The sequence below is a fragment of the Micromesistius poutassou genome (assembly GCF_964030765.1).
Source record: "Micromesistius poutassou genome assembly, chromosome: 9".
Lineage (NCBI taxonomy): Eukaryota > Metazoa > Chordata > Actinopteri > Gadiformes > Gadidae > Micromesistius > Micromesistius poutassou.
Window position 1 is genome coordinate 4,385,774 of NC_140279.1, and position 18,743 is coordinate 4,404,516.

Here is an 18,743-nt window from a genome sequence, read left to right on the forward strand (position 1 = left end):
AGAGCCAATACGGAACACGTGACACATCAGCAGCAGGCATCTTGGTTGTTTTTGAAAATGCCTAAAAACACAGGCCCTATTTGATTCACGCTTGTGATTGGCCCAGCCAAGGCCTGGTCTACTAACGGGGGCAGCAGCGCCCCCTGGGGGGCGTTCGTAGAACCTAGGGGGGCGCTGGGAACGAACACGGGGGCGTCACAACTTGTGTAGTGGTCATTATTTTTTACTTTTTAAACTTTCATGGTTTTCAAATATTTTCGGTGCAAAAATAGGATAATTGAAATAAAAAGCCTATCTTAATATGGGTTTCTAACCCCTCTATAGTCTCATTTACGTTTTACTTTACGCTCAGTACCGTCATGATCGCCATAGTAACGCCGATAAACAAATCCACCTCATCGCAGTAGCGTGGTGCTTTCCGAAACTATTTTGCCCTCCCCTGACTTCCACTGGTTGGTTTGCGGGACATGCAAAGCAAGCGGTGGATGGGGCATTACACTAAGTAACATGAATCAACATGAGACGTGAATAAAGCTAACTCCGCTTAGCATGCTAATTGTAAACAATAGAACGTGCGCATTACATGTAGACAACTGCAACGTCGCTCATTACGTTTGCGAACCGATAAACACTTACTTTCATAAGGTATGCACACCAACCGGCACATACGCATTTAACACTGATGTTACAGGCGCTTAACTTGTATAGTAACAAAGTACTTTAATTACTATTTGGCCGCGAACTTAAACGTGCTACTCGCCAACTCAGAACGAAGCGGATAAAGGCTGCACATGCGCAGCGTTGCTAGGCAACGTCACGTAAACAAAGGGAGTCTTTCGTGCACATATTGAACCCAAGTTCGCGGGTTAACAGTTCAATAACCAATAAAAATGTACACAAGCACTGTTACGTATTAAACTTCAATAGCTCAACAATAAAACCTTTTAATAAAACTCTGAATACACATTTTCTTGTCCAGAAGAAACCAAAACGGCACAGTTTTTTATTCAAGCAATGTAGCACGAGTTGGAGTGGAGTTGGTAATGGATATAGCCTACCCACGGGTGTCACAATAATAATGGGGGGGGGCGCGCCAGAGGATCAGGGTAAGGTAAGGGGGGCGTTTGCTCAAAAAAGGTGGAGAAACACTGCTAGAGTGAATAAAACGTTACAAATGTGTCTGGTTCCCTGGCTACCAATACATCGTTGCACCACCTTCATGTGTAGCCACTATCCAACGGCATCTCACATTTTTAGGAGGGAGCTTCCCTTCATTTGTTTTACTTTAAAATGTTAATGGCTAGGGGTGTGGTAGTATGCTACTGAGTTTGTCAGAACAACATGCTAACTTGCTCGCGGTCCCCAGCCTAGCAGGTTCAGAAAACAACAAAGAGTCAGTATTTGGTAAAAGTAATTACTAAAATAAGTTACCATTCGTAGCTTCTACCATAGCTGCTGATACTTTCAATTTCTAGCTGGATAAATGAACACAAGCACACGTTGGAGCTAAATGGGAAGAACGTGAGTGAGAAAGGAATGGGGGAGTAAAAGGGGCAACATACAGCATGTGGAGCTATAAAAAGCATGTACTCTTCCTTCCTCCTGAACATGAATGAACATGGAGACACAGGAGCAGTTGCTTGGCAACAGATGGAAGGCTGTGTTCCACAGGTGGTGGTGGAAATGGCTGCACATGTGTAAATATTAGGGCTGTGAAACGATTAAAAAAATCTATCGCAAATAATCACAGTATTGGTTGGGTTAACTCAGGATTGATTGCATTTTTTTAAATTCTATTTTAGATCCTCTCCAATTTAAGTTAAATTTGATTATCAAATGGAATGACACATTATCATTCATACCAAATGTACTTAATAAGCAAGACTAGACCAAGTGATCTTGAGGGAGTTATATTGACTCACTCAATGTGGGTTGAATATGAAACTTTCACCACAGATTTGGTAATTATAAATAGGCAGTCACTTACTGCAATTGTAATTTAATGTTAAGTAAGTGGAACTGAAAACAAAAATGAATTCTGATATGAATGTTGACATTCTGTGGGCAAAGCACACAAAAAAAAAAAGAATGTACATACATTTTTTATTAATCAAGCTAAAGTAAGATTGGGTTAACACGTTATTATCGCGCTCATTTGAACAGCCATAGTAAATATATACTGCACATATATGGAGAGAAGTACATCATGTGCCTCCTCTGGAACAAAGATGAGCTAATTTTAGACTTGTGCGAGCATCCCGACATTGAGGTGAGGAGGTTGGGATTTTATTCAGCGAGAGCACTCTTCAATCTGTCAAGTCTCCGGCACGTTCTCTCGAGTGTTCTCAGACACTCGTGATACACACTTGAGCAACGTATTCTCTATGCCTGATATTCATTTCCATCAAAAGCAGAATTAAAGCTACTATTCAATTAACTATGTATGGATGTTTAATTCATTAAAGTAAAAACATGTAAAACAAAATATCTGGCCGGCCAACTGCTACGGCGGGATATCACTGCCAGAAATCCTGATTAAAAACGACTTGGCATGCGCACAACTAAACCATCCGTGCACAAAATATATTATTGTGAGCGGTTTGTCTGCACCCGAGAGAAATAATATAGCCTCGAAAAGTTAAAGTGAAGCAGCACGAAACTGACACTCCTGTGCACACAAATGCCGTCTTTGTTTTCGTACTTTCGTGTTTTCGTTCCCGCTCCAATATCTTTTCTCTGCGCAAAGTGGTGGTTTTATTGTCGGCACTAAGTTGGCGGAGCCAGCCATGACCATCATATCCCTGAATGTGATTGGTGACGTTAGCTGGACGAAGTCCAAACACCTCTTGAAGTGCTTTGGAAGATTTCTTTGGTAACATCACACAAGCTCACGTTTAAGCCCGCTCAATGCTGATCACGCAATCAGGATTATCACTAGCCCAAGGGGAAATAGTCTGGCGGCTTCATGTGTGTATCGTACACTAACATCACAGCAATACCCATCATTTGATAGGAAATTATCTTTTTGCGTATGCGTTGAGATACGCCACACACCATGGCGTTTCGAGACATCAAGCCTTTAAGTTTATTACATACAATTGTGCGAAATGCTTTTTGATGCAAAGGCCTGATTGAAGAGCCCTTCTGGTGCGGGCAGACACCTGGAAGCGAGTGCTCTGGGAGATCACTCCATTTACATATATCTGCATATACATATTGTATACGTATCTCTGAGCAGCAAAACAGCTTGCGAGAACGTGTGCATAACGGGGGAGGGGGGGGGGGGGGGGCTCAGTTGCGAGCTGCTTCACTTTTTGTGTGTGCTCAATTCATCTTACTTTCCTCACAGGCTTTATAATTGCATCTCACGAGCAGAGATGTAGTGTGCACCTTTCTCTAACTGCATCAAAATGAATGTGTTGCCTAGATTTTTATACTTGTTTCAAAGTATCCCAGTTTTCCTACCAAAATCCTTCTTCCGTTCAATTGATGCCCTACTCTCAAGTTTTATATGGGGAGGTAAATCTTCAAGACTTCGTAAAACACTGCTTGAAAGGCCAAAAAAAGGGGGTGGGCTCGCTCTCCCAAATTTCAGGGTTTATTATTGGGCAGCGAATCTGCAAAAAATAATTTACTGGTTTCAGGCCCCAGACACTGGTTGGTGCAATGAAGAGGCAAAGCTCTGTAATCTGTCATCACTTCCTGCACTGTTAACAACAAAACTCCCTCTCTCCCCATCACGGTTTTCCTCAAGTCTGGTAGTGCGTTCAACATTAAGAATTTGGATAAAGTTTAGGCAAACATTTCAATTGTCTGGCCTTTCTATGCTAAGTCCCATATGTTATAACCACCTTTTTCCAGCCGCTGATCTTGATGTCACATTTATGCAATGGAACACTATGGGTCTTACTAAATGTAAGGATTTTTTCATAGATTATATTTTTCCTACTTTCACAGATTTGGCCAAAAAACACTCTATTTCTAAATACAGTTTTTCCGATATCTTCAGATCCGCCACTTTATTCAAACGTACAACGCATCATTACCTGAGAGTTCAAACTTGGATGTCATACTGAAGATTCCCATAAATTTAAAGGGCAAAATCTCTAATTTATATAACTCAATTATGTCATTTAGTAGCGTATCAACAGACAACATCAAGACAAAATGGGAGGAAGAATTAGGGACAGTCATTTCAGATGAGACGTGGGTTAGAGCTCTTAGCTGTGTGAATGGAACCTCTTCTTGTGCACGTCTCAATCTGATTCAATTTAAAGTTCTCCACCGTACTCACTATAGTAAGGTCAGACTTGCTAAAATATAGCCTGAAATAGATGAGACGTGTGATCGCTGTAGAGCCACCAAAGCAGTGTTTTGGAAATCAATATTTGGGATTTTGAATGTTGCTTTTGGCCTAGATCTACAACCTAGCTTTAGTGGCTATATTTGGGGTTGACGCTGCGATAGCCACTGGCAAGAAAAATGTTATTGCTTTTGCAACTCTGATTGCTCGGAGGAGAATACTTTTAGAATGGAAATCCCAATTACCACCGAAGGCATCAATGTGGCTTTCTGATATGATGATGTTTTTAAAAATTGAAAAAGTTAAATACTTTCTTAGAGGATCAACCAAAAAATTCTACAAAGTATGGGACCCCTTACTGGTTTATTTTGACAAACTTGCAACTCTCCACTCTCATTAGTAAACAAGCTTCAATGTAAAGTACTTTCATCTTGGGATAATTAATTATTATTTTTATTTTTTTAATATGTATTATTATTTTTATTTTTTTATTTTTTTTTTCTTCACCGGCACAGGGATTGTTAGGGTTGGATGGGGTTTATAAAAATATAAAAATGTAAATTGTTAAAATGCTGTGTAATTCTTGTTACATTGTACACTGTCGCCAAAAGAATTGTAACCACTGTAAAACATTACAACCTGTATGACATTGTTTTAACAACAATGCATCTGTTTTAACAACAATAAAAATACATTAAAAAAAAAGATGTACTGTGCCTGTAAACGTGCTCGCAATAATGATCCGTAGGCACGGATGTGTTGGTTGATCATTTTTTTGCTCAAGATTATTGGCAGTGATATGCCACCGTAATCCACAAAAAAAAAAAAACACACTTTTGTCATCACTTGAATGTGACTTTCAAATTGAGTTTGCATAATAATGTTGGCATGCGTGTGTTGATTATTTGATGGTTTGGACGGGCTGGGGGTTATCTGAAGGGTGCATACTGGGGTCCACGCCAAACACTGAACAGTAAAACACGAGAGTGTATAGGATGACTCAGTGAATGACGGCACCGCCAGGAAACCATAAAGTCCAAGTCTGGTACCAAGGCTTTGTGTGTTGCGGTGTTTGTGCGTGCAGTGCGTACCTCTTTCTGGGGGAGGGAGCAGGCCTCCTTGCCCACCGTTTGTAGAGTCACGTGGAGCTGGCCTTCCAGAATGAGCTGCTTGTTGTCCTCAACTACGTATGCCTGCACATGCACATATAAATGCTTTAGCACACTCACACCTCATCATGAGTGGTAACACACTCACACCTCATCAGGAGTGGTAACACACTCACACCTCATCAGGAGTGGTAACACACTCACACCTCATCTATGAGTGGTAACACACTCACACCTCATCATGAGTGGTAACACACTCACACCTCATCTAAACTATCATTAGTGGTAACACACTCACACCTCATCAGGAGTGGTAACACACTCAAACCTCATCTAAACTATCATGAGTGGTCAGTAACATGACTGTACCTTCCAGAGGACGATGATATTCAGGTCCAGCTCGTTGCACGTCCGGACCACGGCCTCGATGGGACCGCCCCCCCAGCTCCAGTGTCCACCAGTGGTTCTGCTGGAGGGGTGCGAGAGGCCCCCGGCCCGACCCTCTCTCTTCACCGGGTCCCCAGGGCAACAGCGGAAGAAGAAGTCTGCACACGGTGTGGTGGAGCTGACGATCTGATGGAGGAGTCAGGAATAGGGTCTGATACAAGGGCGTAGCGGCCGCAACCATTTCAGTATAGGACATGTAGGTCAAACCTACACCGTGTGTATTTCTCACTGGGGAAATCAAATTTGCGTCAAATATTATATTTTTTGCACACCAAATACGTTTATCTCATTTTTTGACACCCATGTGTAACCCCTCTTTGCCTTATGAGGTTACAGGTATTTTTGGGTTTCGGTTTCAATTCGAAGTTGGACCAGTTACCAGGATTCTAGGTTAACGCTCATGGAGCCCAGGATGGAACATCAACATTGACCACACTCACACAAAATATAGTTTCAAAACTGTATTGTTAACAACAATTTTCAACATGGAAAATAATAAAATGCGTGCAAAATAAAATAGAAATATAAAGAAATGTCTTTATGGTCTTCTCTTCCTTGATATGAGCTCAGTTTATATCGTTGGGGCCCTTTGATCTTTGTGTATCCCATATGAGACATGGACCAGCTGGTAATACTCTATAGTATATTATAACGATTTATCGTTTTCTGATCGAAATTGCGATTTCAGACAACGCAATCTCGTGATCGCCAAAGCCGCAGTTTCTTCCGTGTTCCTGACTGACCCGAGATCTGTTGTCAACTATTTATACCGGCACTTGAAAAATCACCACAGGCATTTGCACGACGAGTGCATGACGAAAAAGTCCGGTGAAAAGTCTCCCCCCGTCAACAATTCGACCGCGGACCCTGTTATAATGTAATGTCCCCAATTAATGTAAAGCAATTGGCCCGCCGGCATATCGCATTTCAGCGTTAACGCGTTGGGCGCGTCTTGGCGCGGTAACCCTGGCGCGTCAACTCCGACAGATCGCAACACCCCCCCGCCCCCCACCGTCAACAACTCCGGCCAGCGACTTGTCCAAGACTTTTATTTTGGCCCACTGTACAGTTTGAGTTTGACACCCCTGGTTTACAGAATAGATGTGCAATATTTGGGTGCTGCTGAGCCATAGCCCACCTATTATGTCTGACATATTTTTCAGAAGGCAAGAGGTAGGGTCATTTTATTTTAGTAAGAGTTTATTTTATTACCATTACTTTTCAATTTCATTTACTGTAAAGTTTCTTTTGTATTTTGTTTAACTCTTTTAACTTGACAAAATTAAGGATTTTTTGCTCTACTAGTTAAGACAGTCAAAGATGGCTCTTTTAGTTCTTCAGTTGTAACAACTGCTGTTGGTCAAGGACTTTAGTTTACATGCATGTTTCTTAATAAATACATTTGAAATCAATTCTTACCTTTAGTTTTCATTCTTGCATTAAAGTAATGGCATGTAATGTTTTAATGGTATGATGTCATGTTTGTAAATATTACTGTTCATTGTGAATATTGCAATGAAGCTTGATTTGAAGAAAATCGTGGATCAAATCGAAATCGCAATATCTACCAGAAAAATCGCAATTAGATCTTTTCCTGAAATCGTTCAGCCCTAGTATATAGTATATTTGTTATTAGTTGTAACTTAACTCTTATGCCGCTTTTCCACCGCCAGTACCAGCTCGACTCGACTCGACACGCCTTTTTTGCGTTTCCATTGGCAAAAAAAGTACCTGGTACCTAGTACCGGGTACTTTTTTTTAGTACTACCTCCGTCGAGGTTCCAAGCGAGAGGAGTAGGTACTTTTGTGTGACGTAAACATGCTGCTGGTAACTGATTGGCCAGCGGCTGTAAATGGGAATAATCTCTCAAAGTTAAGTTGTGTCCGGCGTGGTTGGAGTCCACGAACATGCTCCCGAGGGGGACACTGATCAGCGTTTCGCCGTGTGTGTCGCTCCTTTCCCGGGGCTAGAGTTAGGCTGCGCGTCGTTATGTGTGTCCGGCGTGGTTGTGTGTGTCCGGCGTGGCTGGAGTCCATGGACCGGCTCCGGAGGATCAGCGTTTCGCTGTTTCGTTTCAGTGTCGTTCCTTTCCTAGGGCTCGAGTTTCGCCTTGATCAACGTTACCGTATGACAACAATAGACGCGCAGTCATTGCGCTTTTTATTTTATTTTATTTCCCATCATAACCTTTCCCGGGAATCAGGAAATAGTCTTGATCAGATTCAGATTTCCCGGGAATCGCGTCTCCCGTGATTAAAACCTAATGACGACCCGCCCATGGTGGAGAGGTTATTTTCTACGACCCGCCCACATTGAAGAGGTACTTTTTTAGATGGAAACGCAACCAAACCAAGTTGAGTCGAGGCGAGTCGAGTCGAGTTGGTACTGGCGGTGGAAAAGCGGCATTTGTGTTTGGTGTTGTATTTTCCTTCAACCAAATCTAAAAGTGCAAGCATGAACCTCTGCATTTTAGAGCAGCTATCAGATCATCATTCATCCGGCGCTTTACTCAATAGACCTGTTTTGACAGAGCTGTCATCGTAGGACAAACACAGGTGTAACATGATAGTTGAGTCCAGTACCGGTGCCCTGGTACTTGGGTGTAGCAGACCCATTATTACTGATGTGAGCGAGTGTGGACCACTGTGAAAAGGGTCAATTGGCCCTTCTCCTGATACTCACTCGTTCATTTCCAAGGTTCAGGTCTGCAAAAGTGAATTTATCTTCTGTGGTCGAGGTAGCTGAGGGGAAGAGAAATACATAGACTTTGAAAGGTGATCTGACCGTCGATGAAGAATAACTTGTTTTTTAGGACCCTTCTTGACAGCTAAATATTTGGTTGAACTTTAGAGCATGATCATAGGAAGATACAGGCAACAATTTACCAAGCATATATTCTATGACACAATGGGTGTACGTGATTTTTATAGGGAAACTTTCATAAACTTTAGCCAGTTACAACAAAGGAAACCAAGGTGAGGGGGAGTGACCATCGTGGAGAGTTTAGGATTGGCCTTGGCTGAAGTCAGCCATGGCGGGAGAGATCTAACCTGACTCTCGCCAGATGAATTTCGTTCCGCCTAGCTCCACTCATCCATCTGGGATCGCTCCATTGAAGAGGTGCTTTAGAAGGCTGGGCCTTATCAAAAATCACCACTTGTCCGTCATCTTTATTGATGTGCTACTTCAACCACTCACATCGAAACCAACCCGTGACGCTTGCTTCCTCGATGCGAGCCGTCTGAATCAAAACAGTTGCTTCTCCGCTACATCACATCTATAAAAATCCCGCCCAGCGGTCCTAATTGGTGCTACTATTTTCTGGTAGTCCCAAAATACCTCCCAACGGGAGCGATCCCAGATGGATGAGTGGAGCTAGGCGGAACGAAATTCAACTGGCGAGAGTCAGGTTAGGAGAGATCAAGGTAATTTGGAAAACACTATGGGGGAAGTGGCTAGGTCTACAAAGCTGCAAGCAAGGCTGCGAGACAGAGTCAGTAGAAAACAAAGAAGTCAGTAGAATGGCATGGCCTTAGTATCAAGGCTTTGGGGTAATGTGAATGCAAACCATCTCAACACCTTTCAGTGAGGGAGGCCATCTCTACAATTTGTATAGAATTTTATAATATGTTATTAAGATTTCCATGACAACCATTCATATTTATACTTTCAAATCTCACACACGCAATGCGTCGACACTTACCTTTGAGGGGTTTACATCTGGCGGCCCTGAAACACAATTTGGCCCGCTCCCTGCTGGTGAGCTTACAGTCTGGAAGATATCACAAGAGAAGGCAGACGAGGCAATAAGCTAAGCTGATTCATTAAAAGGTATGCTTGGCCGGGGAACAATCCGGTGACATTCAGCAGGCTGTGCCCTAACATACTTCCTGTACAATATTGGAGCAATATTGTCAGCTTTTCATATCCTCATATTAAGGAAATTGGCATCGCAATTTTAAATGCCACTTGGAAGACACTTGCAACAATATGATGACGTTACTTTAGGGAAACCCACGCAGCATTGTATCATTTCCAGGTTCACCACAATTTGAAACGATTTGATTAAAATGAATCCATCAATCTAAACATATTTGTTCATAAATCCAAAATGCTGAAGAAAATTGTATTCCTGTTTGAATTCTATGGTTGAACAAATACACACACACACACCATTGTGGTTGTGTTCTACATTCAATGTTCCTGCCATTCAATGTTTCTGTAGTAAAAGGGGTTGAATATGTGTATACATGAGCGCAGTGATTGTCACACACACATACACACTTTTCGCAGTACTGCAGGGAATAGATTTTGCCAACAGCCAAAGCCGCATCCAGATCTCACACACACACACACACACACACACACACACACCATTAGTCAGCAGTTCCTCTCATCTATAGCGAGGCTGTGTTAGGTGGAATGGCCAAACTTTGACAGCAAAGGCAAATGAAGGCCATTTTTTATCCAGATAACACCGCTATCCTTATAGATGCAGATATTTCTATTTTAGAAATTGCTCAAAGTTGACAGCCAACATTTTTCCCAGCCATCCCAAAAATCTCAATTGTTTTTAATTCACTTGGTTACTTTAATTGCTTGTGTATTAAAAGCATTTGGTTGGAAAATGACTGATTACTGTATCTGATGGGAGAACAGCACCATTTTACGTAACCTTTGAAACTCTCCTGCTTTTCTAAAATCAAACTGAATGATTGACAGTGGTGGATTAATAAACACTTCTGCACCAGAGGGTGGTCACGGTGAAATTAGAGTTATTAACTCAAGAACGGGAAAACAGCTTGGATTGCTCAACCCTGTCGGTTGAATAAAAGCAAAGGGGAAATAGTGTCACCCAGACATCCAGAGAGTGTGTGTGTGTGTGTGTGTGTGTGTGTGTGTGTGTGTGTGTGTGTGTGTGTGTGTGTGTGTGTGTGTGTGTGTGTGCGTGCGTGCATGCGTGTGCGTGCGTGCGTGTGTGTACCTTTGTCCTTGTAGGGGTTGATGCACTTGTGTAACCTCCACTGTCTACTGCAGCTCGACACCTGGATGATGTGGAACTCACGCACACCCGCTTCACTCTGCCCGACACGGGGGGGGAGACAGACAGAGACTTCCATTGGTGAGCGGGAAGTAACAAAAGACATCTTGACACATTGACACGCATTGTGAAGGAATCTCTGTGTGCCTGACTGATCATGGTCATTTGTTGTCCACTGACGTCACTGAAGATTACGGGATAACAGGACACCAGGTACCCAACTTAAAACTAGGGTAGGCAATTTATTTTAGTAGAACGTTGTCATTTTTGTTGAAATTCTCTAAAACCTGATAAGTCTATATAAATAAGTTGCTGACAAAAATAAAAAATGATCTGTGGCGGTCACAGCTTTGTAACAAGCCTGTCCAAAATTTGAATTTGGCCCGAATGAATTTACCTGTGTGTACACCTACCTACCTAGCAACCCTACTTGCACTCTGTCTCTGCTCTCATTGGCCATGACCAGTCTTTCACAGTGCAAGGCAGACTATTGCTCACGCTAATACAGTGACTCTGGAAGGAGGCCTTAAGGGAGGGAGGGATTTTGTAGATTAAGATTCTTACTCTGGTTGGTTTCTCCAAATTACCTTCCCTAGTTTTAACAGCGGAGGTAGGTTACTGGCACTCGCTTTGTACACGCGAGTATTTGGAACACATCGAATGCTCTTTCTGATGGGTCCTCATTTATGTGTTTACTGTAATTAGTGCCAGCATTCAGTTTAAGTCAATCCAATCTGCAGCTCAGCCTGTGGTGTAACTGAATTAACATCGCCAAACGCAAGGCTAATTCGCTAGTGCTTTGGTGTTAGAGACAGCAGTAGGCCAACGCCTCGTGATGTTGTGTGTGCCAGTAAAATAATTATCTGTATAGCTTAAGGGGTGAACACACAATGACACACAACGCTGTTTTTGATTGGATGATTGGAATGTTTTCGATTCCACTGGTTTCAGAACTAAGGACAATGCTCTCATCTGCTGTCTTTATTGTAATTACTTGCATGATCCTTGCGTTCTTTAGGGTGTATCTTCATGGTTGAACGTACTCATTGTAAGTCGCTTTGGACAACAGCATCAGCTGAATTAACATAATGTTATATAATGGACGCGCTTCAAGAGGAGAGAGAGTCAACCAGGGTCAGAGTTTAAATGTTTCTTAGTCCAGAGTGCGGCAGCATGGTAAAAGATCTGGGCAGTGCACTAGTATGTTATAATATCAACTCATGCTAAACACATTCAGCATGAATACATTTATTCATGCTAGATGTGCAAATTTATACATGCACATTTAGCACGAGCACATTCGGTTTATATATTGACTCCTTCCAATGTTGTGCTGGTGCTTCTATAGTGTCTATAATGACTGAATAATGAATAAAACAGAACATGAGGAACATTGAAAAAAAAAGAAGGACTGCTTCCACGCTCAACCCCACCGGAGCACACCGGGCGACGCCGTCACCGGCCGGGCCGACGGGCTCGTCGTGTGACGCTGACGACGCTACGGCGGCGGCGGCGGCGGCGCGACGGCAGGGCTCACCATGTTGACGTTCTCCACGTCCACAAACACCAGCATGCCGTCGTTGAGGTGGTCCCCGGCCTCGGCGGCGTCCCGCCCGCGGCGGTCCTCGGAGGGCACGCTGCTGGGGCAGGCCGTGGCGCACACGCTGAGGGAGCGGCTGGCGCAGATGAACACGTTGTGGCGGAGCACGCGGTGACTGGGGGGGGGGGGGGGCAGGGGGGGGGGCAGGGGAGACAGAGCGGTTAGAACGCAATGCTCTGGTACTGAGGTGACACAGCGGTAGAGGGTGGTAGAGAATATATATATATATATGAGAGAGAGAGAGAGAGAGAGAGAGAGAGAGAGAGAGAGAGAAAGAAAGAGAGAGAGAGAGAGAGAGAGAGAGAGAGAGAGAGAGAGAGAGAGAGAGAGAGAGAGAGAGAGAGAGAGAGAGAGAGAGAGAGAGAGAGAGAGAGAGAGAGAGAGAGAGAGAGAGAGAGAGAGAGAGAGAGAGAGAGAGAGAGAGAGAGAGAGAGAGAGAGAGAGAGAATGAGGAAGAAAGAGGTAGAGAGGGGCAGAGAGAGAGAGAGAGAATGAGGAAGAAAGAGGTAGAGAGAGGGGCAGAGAGAGGGGTTAGAGACAGAGATAGCAAGAGAGAGAGCGTAGGCAAAGGACAAAGTGAGTGAGTGAGTGAATGAGTAAGGAGAAGGGCTGGGAGGACTTGAGAGGTGGGTCTGACAAAGAGAGAGATTCTCACTGAAAGAGACCAGGGGGGGAGAAGGTGTGTGTGTATTGTTTGCGCGTTAGTGTGTGTGACAGGGATGAGCCTGCTAGACTGCAGGCTCAGTGCGTTCCCAGATGATGAGGACCGGGGGGGGTTTTGGAGCATATTGCTGCGGGGGCCGGCAGCAAACGGCAACGAGGTGAACAATAAAATAGAATAATTTATTGAGCTGCCGTGATCCAACCGCGCGTGCCGCAGTAATGAATTGCAAAATAAGCGTGGGGGGGGGTTCGAATAAGAGAATGTGTCTAATTTACATAAGACGTGAAAATGTGAAACGCTCTGGCACATTTAAATGCCACCTTCAGGCAAAAGAGTTACACCCAAGGTCAGAATCAGAACGTAAATAAAGCATTTTAGACTTCCACTATGCACTTCTCCTAAGCGTCTGTTCTAGTGCGTTGAGGTGACTGCGACTGGATGCCTTGGCTCTCCTTATGGTTAACCGGCAAGCATCCCATCATCGATTTAACATGTTTTGCAAGTATATAGTATAGTATGTATTTATGTATGTCAATTATGGCACCCATTGAGGGCAAGTTCTTGCCCTCTTGAGGGCTTGGGTCAGGGGGGTGTCCTAAATATTTGGCCTGTTAAGCCCTTTGAGACTGTAATGGTGATTAAGAATTGAATTGAAAAAACGATACGGTAAAACGCACTACTTTTTATCTTTGCGTTTCTCCTGACACACACAGCGTTCGCCACCTCCCCTCGCGGCCCCCGCCACTCACCTGATCCTCCCGCCCTTCTCGGCGCTCTCGTAGTAGAACAGGAAGTTGATCTCGTGCACGCCCTCCTGGTCCGGCCCGCGCAGCCAGAGGGGCAGCTGGGCCGCCTGGCCGGGACGCAGCACGCCGCCCTCCAGCGGGATCTCCACGGCGACCGCCTTCCCCCGCACCAGGCCCTCCACGGGGGACGACACCAGGTACACGGGCGGGGGCGGGGAGCCTGGGTGGAGGTGGTGGTGGGGGTCCCCGGGGGGCGTGGCCAGCGTGTGGTAGGCGGAGCAGACCCCGGCGCTGGCGGGGCTGAGGGGCGTGGAGGCGGCGGACGGGGAGGAGGCGGAGGAGGAGGAGGAGGAGCCGGCGCCGAAGGTGAAGAAGTGCGGGTGGGTGGAGGCCACGCGCAGGCCCCGCAGCGCCACCCCGCTGACGTTGCAGAACTCCACGTAGGCCTTGGTGATCTCGCCGCACAGCAGCGCCGTGGGGAACTGCAGGAAGAACACCTGCACACACACACACACACACACACACACAAAGAAAGTTGGTAATAGACTATTTCACTCACACTCACAGAGTACACAGTGCTCTACTATAATGTAGACTGCATTGTCACACACACACACACACACACACACACACACACACACACACACACACACACACACACACACACACACACACACACACACACACACACACACACACACACACACACACACACACACACGGGGCTGTAAGCCAGGAGGGCTGCACCATTATGACAATGTAAAACTTAATTGCGATCATTTTTCCCCCAACATTGTGATTATTCACTGCGATTCACAGAATCCATTCCATTTGTAAACCCGCAACACGGTTTGGGTCATATAGCCGTGGTGGGTCCTCATGGACACATAAGGTTCAGGCCTGGGTGTCCTCAGAGCAATTATTGCGGAGTTGATACGATTTCATAATAACGTAACGGGGGCCAAACGGGCCCACAAAACCGGATTATTGACGTTGATTCACATGCAAGTGATTATGCCGCCCCATTAGTAGGACCCCCTTATTGGTGCTGCGGATGCCGTAGGTACCTCCATCAGGGGCATGGGCGGCGTGATCAGGGGATGCAGGCGCTGGTCCTGGCCGTGGCTCACAGACGTCTTGTCCTCTTTGGTGGAGTTGAGGCGCGGGCCTCGGATCTCCAGGGCCTGCTGGCCGCGCACCACCAGGGGCTGGGCGCTCTGCTGCCCTGGGGGAGGGGAGGAGAGGAGGGGTAGGGCGTGAGGAGAGACACGGCGACAGGCCTCCTACAAGGGGAGCAGCTCACTAGGGTGTGTGTGTGTGTGTCTATGCTTGTTGTTTTCCTACGTGGATACTGATGGGAGGGGATCAGACGGAGAGGGAGACAGAGACAGAGACAGAGAGAGAGAGGGAGAGGGAGAGGGAGACAGAGACAAAGACAGAGGGAAGGCTGTGATTTAACAGTGGTTTTCTGTTGTAATCAAGTACTTGGCCATAGCATGATTTCCCATAGTGGGACTTTGTGAAACTTGGTCTATATTTGGTATGGATGACAATTAGTGCTGACGTTGAGGTGTGTGTGTGTGTGTGTGTGTGTGTGTGTGTGTGTGTGTGTGTGTGTGTGTGTGTGTGTGTGTGTGTGTGTGTGTGTGTGTGTGTGTTACCTTCTGCACAGTGAGCCATTTCTTCAGAAGGCACAGCAGCAAGGTTGTAGGCCACGCCCAGAATGTTGAGCTGACCAATCATGTGAGGCAGCAGCTTCAGACGTGCCTATAACAGAGGTGAGTTTGTCATTATATTCTCATCTCCAATTGACGCTTGGCCAATTGATTTCCATCTTTCCTTATGTGCAATAAAAGTCAATATTGATTTTACGTCAAACATATTCTGCCAACTGATTAATTCAATACTGCCCAGTTCTATAAACGTGCACATCATACAGAAAAATAAATAGCCATATGAAACTGAAGATGACAGAAAAATGAGTAATAATCTGTTATAAAAGAAGCTCACCACTTTGGTCTCCTTTGGGCCAAAGTTGAACTCTGGAATCATTTCACTGGATATGACGTCGTCTTTGTTTACCGACTGCGGGGAAGATCAGAGAACAGAGATGGAGCATAATGAATGAAGCCTTGCTCCTCTCTATGCTCTTTGTCATTTCTTAACGGGGAGAAACAGTCAGTGTGCGGTGACAGGTGACAGGTAAACAGACACTAATGAGAGCACAGAGTGAGGAAGAACCCAGAGATGTGGTTCACAGTACTGCTGTAAGAGCACCACAGTAAGGTTCCGTTATTGTACACAGAATCTGGTTCTATCCTATAAACAACAGAACATTAAAAAGGACACTGTGTATACGATATATAAACACAGTCTTAATGTAAAACGTTAGAAGATTGCAGGTGCTTCACACGTTGGATTGCAGGAAAAGGAAAGCCACATTACTGCGGCTACGCTGTGGGTCCTTACGTGATTATGGTCCAACGTTCACGCAACGCAAGGGGGTTACGTCCTTGCGGACCCTCTGTGCGTCCACCGCAAGGGCCTGACGTGCGCCTCCCAAAAATTGTAACCTTGAGGCGACGCAGCCGCAAGGGCTGTGATTGGTCCGCTCACTAAAACCCGACGCAGGACCATAAAGGTTCACGACTGCGTCGAAGCGTCTGCGTGGTCATTGCGTTGCGTGAACGTGGAACCATAATCAGCCCTTTACACGTTAATATGACGCGTATAGATGCAGGCAGCTCTGTGAAGATGCACATTCTCGAGCTGTATGCAGTACTGTAAATACAGCTTAAGGCTGCTCCATAACGTTATTATATAATAAGTAAATGCCATTACGGGTTATAACATTTGTAATTATGTGTAACTACAATGTTACAAGGACAATCAAAGGACAAGGACAATTCCAAAACAATCAAACAGACTGATTACATCATAAAATAACAAATTCATGGAATACAAGAAAGAAAATGTATACATAAAGAAAAACAAACGACTCCTAAAAAGGGTAAACAAATGTTCCTTTACATGGTGAATGTAAAAAGTGTCAGCTGATGATGGCGTCTTGCTGTTATTGCCCACCTTGTCGTTGGTGATGGGTTCTCCCGAGGCCTTGTCTGAGGCCAGGTCCCCCTGCTGGGGACTGGAGAGGTCCCTGGGGGTAAAGCTCCACTGCAGGGACAGATCAGACAGGAGGAGGGACACTTTCAGGGGGTTCTGGAAGGTCACCTCCACTATGATGGGTTCTGCGTGGGAGAGAGAGACATAGTAGGTCAGGGAGAGAGGACAACATACAGTTTTCTTTAAAGAAAGCAGAATTAAAAACGGGTTTGTTTCATTAAGGATACGTATGACAATTTTAAATCAGAGTTGGTACTAAAATGCATATTTTTACCCTTTCATTGACTTAAACCAGGGATGGACAACTTTCATGATAAAGAGGGACACAATTTACCCTGATCACAACGAGAGGTCCACATGACCTCGCACTTCAACTAATCGGATATGAGAGAAGCTACGAAATAATTCTAAATAAGAACAAAATATTTGTATATATATGTCTGTATGTTAATTTAACCAACATGTATTAATACAATAACAAATTGATACTCTTGTTAAACGACAAATACAACAAGTTTGTTTTAAAAGAAACAACATCGAAAGAACTAGAGCATCAAATTCAGTGCAGTTGTAGTAGCTGTAGTGGCGACTTAAGTTGAAACCTTTCACGACTGATAATGTTTCTAAGCAAACTGGACACATGGCTTTGCCTTTTGCCTTTCTATGAACAGATACTCTGCTTCCCATCTTGACTGAAAAGATACGATTTTCTTGATCCGACTTTTCCAAAAAAAAAAAAAAAGTGAGGATGCATGCGGGGCGCGCCAGCCTTCAACTCTTATGAAAGAACTAAGAAATGCATTTCTCCCAATCTATAAAAACATATACATTTCAGAGATTCTCCGTACCTTCCACCACAGCCAGGGGGGTGCGGAGGTTGTCCGTCTGGCTGTTGAGGCAGCACTGGCTGGGCTGGAAGGCTGCGGGGACCACCCCCCGGTGGGCAGAGGCCACCGCCTGCTCCTCCAGCTGGCACCACATGACCGCCTGCTCCTGGTCGTACTCCTGGTCAAGGGACACGTTGGTGGCCGCCTGCTTCTCCCCTGACACCGCGAGCCAGCACATCGCACACCGTTAGGACCGCAGAGGTATCATCCAGTCGACCACTGCCTCTAACGCTCCTTTGGTCGTTACGAGGGTAAAAGTATCGTTTACGCCATTGTTTTTATGTTATGTATTGTACGTGTCGCCGCTGTTGAGCTCAAACATTGGTTCTATTAAAAGGTGACATATTATACCACCAGGTGGGAGCGTGATTAGACGCTACGAGCCGTTTGGAAAAATCTGCCTCTTCTGACGTCACACTCACACCTGGTGGTATAACATGTCACCTTTAACCCGGAACTGGATGGCGACGACTACACAAGTTCAGCCATGAACTGAGCCGGTTAAATGCACTTTGCACGTCTCAGGTGTGAATGCATATGACCGATGTGGGCAATAGATGCGAAGACCTAGCAAATAAAGGCATCCACCATTCAACTTGAACAGTCCAATACGAATCAGCAAAAGGCATACAGGTACACACAGCGGAGTGGACGCTAATGTTGATATTATTCAGATCCCATCTGTGAACTGTTTGTGTGCGCGCGTGTGTCTTACCCTCGGCCAGGCGGCGCTCGTGGCCAAAGTAGACGCGCGTGGCAGCGCTGTGGATGCAGGGCAGGGGCAGCTGGGGTAGGCCGGCCTCGCTCTCTGCAGTCACACTC

General features: G+C 45.1%; 1 protein-coding gene across 2 annotated transcripts in view; it reads right to left on the bottom strand.

Annotated features, from left to right (window-relative positions):
- The window catches only part of trappc8 (trafficking protein particle complex subunit 8), a 33,224-nt gene that overhangs the window by 1,787 nt on the left and 12,694 nt on the right, over positions 1-18,743 (bottom strand). For both annotated transcript variants that reach the window (XM_084473251.1, XM_084473250.1), the window contains 13 exons: positions 18,637-18,742; positions 17,883-18,077; positions 16,996-17,159; positions 15,922-15,996; positions 15,573-15,678; positions 14,979-15,136; positions 13,915-14,408; positions 12,439-12,616; positions 10,845-10,941; positions 9,564-9,632; positions 8,543-8,601; positions 5,782-5,985; positions 5,395-5,496 (listed from right to left, as the gene is read on the bottom strand). In XM_084473251.1, the coding sequence (XP_084329377.1) occupies positions 5,395-5,496; positions 5,782-5,985; positions 8,543-8,601; positions 9,564-9,632; positions 10,845-10,941; positions 12,439-12,616; positions 13,915-14,408; positions 14,979-15,136; positions 15,573-15,678; positions 15,922-15,996; positions 16,996-17,159; positions 17,883-18,077; positions 18,637-18,742 (2,007 nt within the window). The remainder of the gene's footprint in view (positions 1-5,394; positions 5,497-5,781; positions 5,986-8,542; positions 8,602-9,563; positions 9,633-10,844; positions 10,942-12,438; positions 12,617-13,914; positions 14,409-14,978; positions 15,137-15,572; positions 15,679-15,921; positions 15,997-16,995; positions 17,160-17,882; positions 18,078-18,636; position 18,743) is intronic.